The 10,489-nt window shown below is 47.1% G+C and overlaps 1 protein-coding gene across 1 annotated transcript in view; it reads left to right on the plus strand.

The window, feature by feature from the left end:
- The window catches only part of LOC122391321 (box A-binding factor-like), a 40,034-nt gene extending 29,959 nt beyond the window's left edge, over window positions 1–10,075 (plus strand). Inside the window, exons 4-7 of the mRNA XM_043385117.1 lie at window positions 2,549–2,683; window positions 7,387–7,486; window positions 7,785–8,001; window positions 8,702–10,075. Of these exons, the coding sequence (XP_043241052.1) occupies window positions 2,549–2,683; window positions 7,387–7,486; window positions 7,785–8,001; window positions 8,702–8,786 (537 nt within the window). The 3' untranslated portion in view covers window positions 8,787–10,075. The remainder of the gene's footprint in view (window positions 1–2,548; window positions 2,684–7,386; window positions 7,487–7,784; window positions 8,002–8,701) is intronic.
- The last annotated feature ends 414 nt before the right edge of the window (window positions 10,076–10,489 follow it).

The raw sequence follows: 10,489 nt of genomic DNA on the forward strand, positions 1-10,489 counted from the left end.
TCTAAAGATTAGGGGCCCCAACTCGAATGGGGGGGAGGCCCGTGTGCCCTCTCCTGTGTGCGGCCTTGCCGACACTACACCGCTTCCCCTCCCTCCGCCATAAACGCACCGCTGCACTGCTAGGCGCCGACAAATACGGACCGGCGCCGCAACCGGCTCCCCCGCGGCCTGCCTCGCGTTGACATAGCCCTTCCCGAACACCAGTGTAACCCCCACGCGGCCTAGGTATCGCCGCGCCCACCTGTCTGCGGCGCGGCCTCTGATGGCGTATCGGATCATTGATGGTGCGATACATGTTTTGGTCAGATTTTCGCAATTAACGCGAAAAATTGCCCAAAACACTTTTTAAACTTCAAAATTGAAAAAAAAAATAATTACAAAAATGACGTGAAAGTGACCGTTTTCAACGTGTAAATTTAAAACGCTCTAGCGCAGCCATTTTTGAAGAAATCGACTTCAAATTTTGCACACGTGTTCATCAACCATATTTGTTTAACATTTATTTCGGTTTTGTGAAAATTTTGAAAATTTCTTATATTTTTCTCTTGAGAAAGAGGTAAAGATTCGCTACGATCGGCCTTCCGATCGACCGAGAAGATTCGTAAAGTTAGTTCGTATCTTCACCATTTGCGATACAACTTGCGTATCTACTTAGCCTACGATGTGATGGATCCCTCCAATATCTGTTCCGATTCAACTTACGTTTGATCGCAACTGCGAGGTGCCTTGCGATCACATGGATCCCCCCAGCAGGACTTCGCGAACAAACGGCTGGCAAGTCTGGACGTCAAATCCCTTTTCACCAATGTACCGGTAGAAGGGGCATTAGACGTAATCAAAGAGGTGGTGGACACAATGGATGAAGGAGAGTTGCCAATTCCAAAACAAGACTACGTTGAAGCAGTGTCACTCTGCATGCATTTCAACAGCTTTAAATTTGAAGATGATGAATACCTTCAACACTCTGGCCTGGCGATGGGGTCACCCCTCAGTCCCGTCGCTGCGTGTTTATATCTCGAAATGCTCGAAGAACGACACTTCTTAAATATCATGGGCCAAGGAACCGTATGGTTACGTTATGTCGATGACGTGATCATAGTGTACCCAGAAGAGATGAAACTTGAAGAAAAAGTGCAAAGTCTCAACCAGGTAGACGCTCAAATTCAATTTACGGTGGAAAATGAAATGAACGGTGAACTTCCTTTTCTGGACACATTCATAATCAGAGAGGGTCGAAACTTGAAATACAAGGTATACCGGAAGCCATCGTGCAAAGAGGACTACATACACTATTTTTCTGGACACAACGAGAGGTACAAGAGGGGCATTGTAATAGGATTTTTCCTGCGCGCTTACCGAGTGTGCAGCCCGGAATATCTCGAGGACGAGCTGGAGCACATTTTTGAAAGATTTCAGCAACTCAAATATCCAAGAGGGTTTCTCATTTCTCAGAAGAAAAAGGCCCAGAAGATTCGTGAACGAAACACTAATGAAAGAGAAAACGCAAGAATAGAAAAATCGAGTAGATTGCTCTGCATTCCCAATTTTGAAAAGGTGGATACGGTAGCACGACAGCTTGAACAGGCCGGATTCAAGACGGTGATAAGTGCGGGACACAAAAGTGGCGATATTTTAAAAGGTGCACGCGACGAAGATAGGGATCACGAAAGTAGCATAGTCTATCAGATACCGTGCGCTGTTTGCGAAAAACAATATGTAGGCGAGACAGGTAGGGGCCTAGGTACCCGTGTCGGGGAACACAGAAGAGACGTGAGGGGGCACGTGTTAAGTAATGCGATAGTGGTTCATGTGGATGAGGCCGGGCACTTACCAAGGTGGGAAGGGGCTGAAATTTTAGAGAAAGGTATGAACAAAAATATCAGGAGGGCACTAGAGGCTGCACACATCAAGACCAAGAACACACTTAACACAAGAGGGGGATTTTATTCGATGGCAGCAGCGACAGCCAGATTATCCTTGCTGAAACGGAGCACGCTTGTGAGGAACGAACGTGATCGAATGTAAAAACACCGAAATGTCATTACCATGTGTAATTTCTTAATGCTGATGTTATTTTTAAAATGTGATTTGTGACTTCAGGAAACATTTTATATCAATTACTGACGATGACACAGTGTTGTCGAAACGTCTGAAATACAAAAAGATTTAGATTTTAATTATAATTTTCGTTCGCAACTCTTGGCCATCAGACTTTATAAACATGTCTTACAATACTGAACATGTTTCATTGAGGCAGCTGCCACCTGTTCCATAGGTAACATGGAGCTAAGCAAAGCCATGCATGCAATTCTAAAGTTATTCAGCAACAGCTCATTTTCTCTCTTGGTTTCAATCACTTACTTTTCTAAAGTGTATTTAATTATTTGTGTAAAGCATGGTCAAGTGCGTTTTTTTTTTAAGAACGCACCCGGACTCGCAAACTGCGTGAATGACTTCTGCCCTGCCTACCCCGTCTATCCTCTCTCTCCCATCGCTCTCATCTGTCGAAGAGCTGTCTGTCTAACGTCAGCAGTCGGGTCTGTTCCAGAGTAACCCGGCGGCGGCTCGCCGCGTCGGACTCTCGTGCGCCAACTGCCAGACCACAACCACGACGCTGTGGCGCCGTAACAGCTGTGGGGAGCCGGTGTGCAACGCCTGCGGGCTCTACTTCAAACTACACCAGGTCAGTCCCCAGGTCAACGACTCGCTCACTGCCGAGAGGGAACGGGCAGTGGGCACAGGCGCACTGCACCGAGTCATCAACATACTGCCCTGCCCAATGGGCACTGGCATACTACGCTGAGTCGGACCCAGTGGGTGACCCAGTGGGTCAGTCCCCAGTGACCAATATGGTGCACCGCCTCAATTCGTGGGCACTGACATACTGCACTGGGTCAGTCCCTGGTCAGTGGTCAACAACACAAAGCACTGGTCACTATCTCAGTCATTGGTCATCAGCATGCTGCACCGGAATATTTCTTGTCTCCCAAAAACTGCAGCAAAATTGTCAATGCCACACAAGTCGAGAGGCAGTTAGTGACAGTATGTGCTCCTAATTCGGCTCGAAAGTTCCGTACCCTTTTATTTGTGAACTAATTTACCGACGTAATTACATGATGACTATTTTTACCGCTAAGGCACGCTATTCTTTCACGATTTTAAAAATCGCCAGTGATCTATCCATATTCTAGGGAAGCTTGATGAGCCCATTCATCCCGAGACCCGAGTCCTGCATTCAGGACGTCCAGCGGAAGCTTTTTTTAGCAGAACATTCGAGTATCCATTATCCAAGCCCCAAGGATATTTTTCTCATACCTTTTGACAGCGACCTTGGACTGCTTAAAACAGGATTGTTTAGGCTAAAAAGGCGTGCATCTAGGAGCGTCGAGCGTGCATGTTCGCAGAAAAGCCATGAACACTGAACATGCAAGAATCATGTTTTCGTCCCGAACCACCCACAGTGGTGCTTGTAAAATAACTTTACCGCCATGGCTCAGTCTTGGTTGGACTATTAAAAGCTGCGATATTGCGAACATTGTCAACATTACTTTTAACAGTGACGACCGGCTGCGTTAACGGGTGAAGAACTGTGTTGTCACATCATATTGTTTTATCATTATTTGATTTTAAAGCAGGATATCATTTTTTTATCCGAATAACGCATTCAGTTATATGTAGCAAGGAGAAAAAAGTGGATATCACAAAAAAACTTACGATTTGGCATGGAGACATGTATGATCTAGCACCACTTACACCACATATGTTTCGCCCTTGACCAACGTGACCTTCCAATGCGATGTCCTTGGGTCCATGGGTCTATAATGTAATTGTTCAATGCTCGTTCTTGCGTCGTTTGAACTCTCCTAGCATGATTTTTTTTAGTCAGGTCTTGTATGCAACGTGTCCGAAAGTCTGCTGCATTTACAATTTTGACTGCACCAATCTCTAGATGATCATGAATTGACCTCTCCCTTCTGAGGACCTCGACTGAGCCTCATTGAGCTCCCACAGGACACTTTATCAGCTTAGGCTTCCAGAAAACTATCAGCAAGCCTCCTTGGCGATGCTCACCGAAATCCATGCATTTCGGTTGTCTTTAAACTCAAACCAAAATCAATTAGCGTAACAACCGAAAACCTGCAATGGATTTGAAAGAAGATCGGAAATAATAGGATTTATGCTTCACCAGTAAATATCACTGTGCTCGCTGCGTCAAACTCTAATCAGGACCGTTTCGTCCACACCCGATAATTTAACACGTCCATGGCGGCGCTGGACGGAAGTTCGTTCGAGTCGCCGCCGATCGCGGTTTGATCTGAGGAGCACGCCATTCGGTGATAGAAATGGCCGCCACAGGCGACTGGTGACTGGTGATGGTGCCAACTGATGAGACGCTCGGTTGGTGCAGGTTGGCTCCGTTCTCGGCTGGGGAGAGATTTGCCTTTTCTATGACGATAGTTTGTGTGTTCAGGGAATATCCTCGCATTCTCTTGTAATTGATGACTTCACGATATCTGCTGCTTTAGGTATTCAAAACAACTTATAGTTATAGTTAACGTCATTTTAATACTTAAGTTTTCATAGTTGCTTGGAACACGAAACCTTTTGACTTCACCGTTACTGCTTTCATCCGTATTTGACATCGCTTTCCAAGAAGCATTTTGTCACAAGGTTCTGCGGTTTTCAACATGTCTGAATTTCATTTTTGGGTTTTTGATAGGTCCCATTGCTTGTCTTGGTTTGACAATGCAACGGCATCCTTTGAAGGCACCATATTTCAACATAAGCCTGTCTAAATTTTAAAGTATTTGGGCTGGCTTCAACCAGCATACCGATGATTACTTCTTTCTGTGTCTAAATGTTTATTCGTTTTCTATAACTGCATTGCAAGGACGCTCTTCGCGTAAAAGTCGCGTTTCTTTTTTTGTTTTTATGTTTTTTTTCATTTTCACCTATTTCATTTATGTCTTCTATGCCTGTTGTAGGCGATAGTTCTTTTTTGCAATGTTTCATTTGATAATTGCTCAGAATTTATGAAAGGGTGATCACAGCTGTAACAGGCGCAGACCGACAGGACGGCTACGCTCTGAACAAACGGGCCTACCGAAACAAAATGAAAAAGTAGCATTAGCTTCATCCATGTGTCGTACACAAGGTATGTTACTGAATAAATGTTTTGGCAATGGCATTAAAATAGTCTGTAGATCACCAGAAGCCATTTGTGCTCTACAAAATCCCCGGAGAAGAGGCAGAACTTCACAAACCCCTTCCACGCACGGCCATGCTGCGCCGCCGGACACGAAGACTGCAACGCTTCCCTGGAGTAGATCACGATACGCGTGAAGGCGTATCTCAGTAGCTGGCTGCTCACTCACGGCTTTTTCCCGGGCGACTCTAATGGCCGAGAACCGAGCTTGGATGTCACAGGAGCGGCGACGATAGGTATCACGCAAGAAGTGAATTTGTTCGCCTCCCTCCCTCTGATAGAGTGGCGATTAATGAAAAACACCGGCAGCGCTGGCGATAACCGCACGCCCGCCCGGCGGCGACATTAGAAGACAATTACGCGCGCCAGGCTGGTCCGCCGGGACGTCGGCAGCTCGCGCTCCGGCCGTCCTCCGCCGTCGAGTCGCCGCCGTCGGGTCGCCGCCGATTCCGATAGGCATCGCTGGCGCGTCACGGCCGGCCCAGCGCGTGACACGCAGTGTGACGGGTCGTGACTCCGCGCCGCGCCGGCCAGCGCTAATGGGACCGGTCTGTTTGGCGACCGGGCGGCTCCAGGGGGCGGGGGGGGGGGGGGTGACACGCGCCTGGGCGGAGATTGGGAGCACCTAGCGATGGAGAGCGATGAACAGCGATGGAGGTCTGATGGACGGGCGGCAGGTCGGAGCCCGTGGTGGTCACAATGGGGAGATGAACTGCAGGAGTATGAGCAAAGTGAAGTAATCAAAGGTGTAGAGTCGAATGCTTTGATAGAGACATTGGCCATGGGGTATGATGATGATATCAACATCTGCAGCAGGGTACTTACTGGCAACTAGACCCAAATTATGCCCAATTGCTTTATGTCTATACAATTTCTGGTGATGTGCGACTTCCTTATAAGGATGACTTTCTTTTCATTCACCAAACTGAAAATTGTACGAATCTTCCAGTTTATACCAGTTCATACCAGTTTATACCAGTTTAAGGACCATTCTGTGCTTTGCCGCAGCCAGCAGCACGCCGCACATCCTAAAAACCCTGCTCCAATGGCACAGCTCGTCCTCTCCACTGCCTGACTCAGGTGTAAGCTAAGTGGAAGGGCTTGTCAAGGCGCAGCTGTGACCACCAGCCCCTGTGCTCCATTTCATTTCCCCATTGAGGCAGCTTCAATCGAGCGTGAACGACTGCAACTGTCGCCTGAACCCCCTTGCGCTGACAGATGACAAAAACAATCGTCTGTCTTCACCTGTACAGGGTTTGCAGCTTCGGCCCCTCGACGGGCTTATGTTGTCGCATGTTGTCTGCAACAGACGGCAGTGTACCGGTCCACCATTTTAGCAGACGTCTGGCAAAAGAAAATGGCCGCCACTTTCTTAGTGAGCTTTGGGAGATATTAAATCATATTTTTCGTTTTAATTGAGTAAATGCTGACACGGACTCTCTTGGTATTCAGGAAATCGCATGCGAGAGCCTATTCAAATACATTAGAATTCTGCGCGCATCAATCGCATGCGGGAGGCGCACTAGCATTAAGGCACTAGCCTAATGCGTGTTTCACGAAAAATCTGACACTTTCTTGAAAAGAAAATAGAATTCGGATGTTTTTTGGGGGGGTTTTGAAATTCTGAAAACTTGATTGCAGTAGAAGCCTATATTTGAGTAGAAGACTGCAGACTCAGAGTGCAGGCGTCTCCTTGTTCGATTAGGCTACAGTTAAATATGTACGAAGATAAATTTGGGAGATGTTATCACATTTTATATGTATGCCTACTTATGTCTGGGCAACTTTTATAGAGAATCACTACATACAAAACTTTAACACTCCATGATTCTATCCATTATCCTATCATTTATGATCGCTCTTGAGAAACTGTTTGTTAGCTTGTTTAGCACTTGCTTTATTAACATAAAAAGTTATGTTTTGTTTATTTCGTGTTGTCTTTATTTGCACATATTTATCATGACATTGGCCATCGGAGTTACCGATAGGAATCGGAAAACCCTAAAACATAAAAAAAGAGAAACAGTCATCATTATAATCACTTATCATTACCAACAGCAGCGGTTTCATCATCATTGTCATCGTCATCATCATCATCTCCATCATTATCAGCAGCAACATCCAGCGCCGCCATTAGCAGTCTCAGCTCTGACTAAACTCACGTCTTGTGTCCCGCACAGGTAAACCGGCCCCTGACCATGCGGAAGGACGGCATCCAGACGAGGAAGCGCAAGCCGAAGAACGTCTCCGGCGATGCCAAGAACATGATAAAGTCGCACGGTGAGTTCACGTCATCACACATCCCTGCATGGACTAATTAAACTAATTGACGTCATGAAACCGCGCAGCACACTCCTGTTGTTTTAACACGCTCTGAAATGTTTGTCTTGACATTATATAACGTGTCATTCGTGTTCCGAAACTTTTGCATTTGCTCGAATCTTTGCTGACTTTCTTCCCTATCTATCGTAATGAAAACTGGCTTCTCTGGCTCTTGTCTCTCTTTCTAGCACACAAACCTCTTAAATCTTTTCGCACTCACCCACACTCTCTAAACGCTCCTTTTCTCCCGTCACAGCTCGTCAGAACGCTCTGACTGCTGCCACCGTCACCAACGCTCTGGGCAGCTACGCAACCAGCGACTTCTACGGCCAGCACTACTGTGGTGACATGTCGGGGGCCGCCGCCCTGCTGCAGGGCGGCGGCTCGGTGCCCGGGGGAGTCTCGGCCGCCGCCGCCGCCGCCGCCGCTGCCGCCGCCGCCGCGTCGGCCGTCTCTCACGGTACTCACAGTCGGTACGCACTAACAGCACGCCACGAGAGACGCGGTGGAAGTGGGAGATTGGTTCGTGGTGGGGCACCAAGGTGCACTAATCGGTGATGGGTGCCGTCAGTGGGTGATTTTGGACTTGGGTGATGGTTTATTTGGTGATGTGTTTGCTGACTTTCAAAAGTGGAATAGTTTTCGGACTAGCTCGAAAAAAAAATATTAAAAAAAAATTGATTAAATATTTTGGAGGCGACCTGGTAAAATATCAGTGAAGCTCATACTCTCCTAAATGCATTTCGCCGAAAGCGCAGTAGTTAGTTTCAAAAATTATGCATGAAGGTGATTTGGTATGTTGTAATGTCCGAAAACTATTCCATTCTCTGTGTCCGCTTTGGTGGTGGTTCTACCGGTGAAGGCTCATTTGGCTTGGCAAATTTGGTTGTGTTGTTCCCTTCTTTCGAAGTGACGCTCGAATATTTTTATCTTTATTGAAGACCATTATCATGTGAAAACTATCTACATTATGATTCAGCTTATGTTTATTGTCCAGTTGCCAACTATCGTTGGATATTTTTTTCCTTTCAAATGCAACTTGCACTGCCAGAAGCGTCATAAATTTATTATGATTATCCACCGTCTCCCACGTTCCACCGTTTCCCTGTCTCGCTCTAACGCATTCTTCGATAACATAACGTTTGTATTCACATCAGCCCGTGCTTGTTTCAGCATCATGTATGGCGCCCCCGGGCTGGAAAGTATGGGCCTGAGCGGGATGGGGGCCGACTCCAAGCTGGACAAGCCTCAGGTGTGAGCTGCGCCCGCGGGCAGCGTCTTCCACCGTGTCGCCTGGTCCCGTGCCGGGTCGGCGACGGGTCACCTGAGTCGGCGCTGGCGCCTGATGTGGTACACAGGTGACCTGGGCGCACGGTGGAACTGATAGATGGGTATAAGTGCATTAGTGGATCGCCTCGGTGGTCTCATCGAGCCATTGGTGGAGTAGACCGACATCAGCTCTCGGTCACTGTGAGTGTGTGTTGGTACGGGTCGGCAGAGCGGGCTTATTTAGCTGAATCTTAAGGTGTGTGAGGGCATTCATTGCTGCACAGTTGTGCTGTGCACTATCATGAGTGGGTGTGTCACATGTGTGAATGTACGCGGGTGTGATGCCGACGGTACCAGTGTGACGGTATGAAACGCCAGGCGCCGTCTGTCCTGCAGTGCCGCGGGACGAAGCGTTTTGATGCAATGTTCATCATGTTTGGTTAATTTTCCGGAAGTTTCACTCCAACCCACGCAGTACGCACCCTTCCAGTTTCACAAGCGGGTCGAAACTTGTGCCTTCGCGTGTTTTAGAAGACAATCGGCTGAAACGTTGCACTATTACTATGGTGTGGATCTATGGTAGCTACTGCTTGCATCCCGCTCATTTATACCTTACTCATACCGTACATTTGTAGTGGTCCCTTTATCTAGCATGTGGTGGTATTCATACATTCCAAATGCTATGAATTGGCGAGTGCTGATATGCGTAGAATAAGCTGCGTCACGGGGCAATGGCTGTCACACTTATTGGTAAACCGCGCAACTTTGCTGCGGATTCCATGCCACTCAGGCAAAATGCTTTAGTCAATGAAAAGTCTCCTACCTTCAGTGATGAAATGTGATTCATCAGTCGGTTGCAAATTTTATTAAATGCATTTCGAGCTAGTGATATCTGGAAATTTTTATTGAATGCATTCCGGACTTGTGATATTTTATCCTGACCAAGCCCAGCAGTGGGCATCTTGGCAGGGCAACTGATATTGCCATCAACACCATTCCAGCAGACTTATCATGTGACAACTGCATTTCGCCTCTGTGATCGCTTTGTGAATAGCTGCTCGTGACCGCAACGCATCGGCTGAAATTGTTTTCACGTGTGCTTATTTTACCGATGATTATACGATGGGCATTTTTCATGTTCGCTGCCGGTTGCACTAGCGTATCTATTGCGATGTTGGCGCGACATGCCTGCTTTTGGACGTGCTGTACCGCCGAGCAGTGTCTTCGAAGACCTGTAGGAGGCGATGTGGTCAGACCCAATACAGCCGTGCCTATCAGGCGGAGTCTTTTTGGTAGTGGAAGGGGTGAATGGAGCGCTTGTAGTGGAGTCGCAGAGCGGTTTGGGAGATAAATGCATCGATGCATGTATTGAATGGGCAGACATAATTATGATTCATCACTTGGATGATATGTGTTGTCATGAAGTAACGTAATCTGTTTTCCATAAATTGCCAAAACACTGGGTTGAATTGAGCGAATTGACAGCTTTGAACAAACACTTTACATACGTTATTTCGCAGACGAGATTTTAACTTTGGTATGGTATTTTTAGTGTAGTGTATAAGTGCGTGTTTTTTAACCCGCGCCCTGGTGGGGTCTGTTTATAACGCGACCTGGTGGGGGGGGGGGCTATTTTTTGCCCCCCCCCCCCTCGTATCTCCGAAACTACTGGACGGATCCGCAAAATTCAAA

This window comes from Amphibalanus amphitrite, unplaced genomic scaffold (assembly GCF_019059575.1).
Source record: "Amphibalanus amphitrite isolate SeventyFive unplaced genomic scaffold, NRLGWU_Aamphi_draft 000432F_arrow, whole genome shotgun sequence".
NCBI classification, from domain to species: Eukaryota; Metazoa; Arthropoda; class Thecostraca; order Balanomorpha; family Balanidae; genus Amphibalanus; species Amphibalanus amphitrite.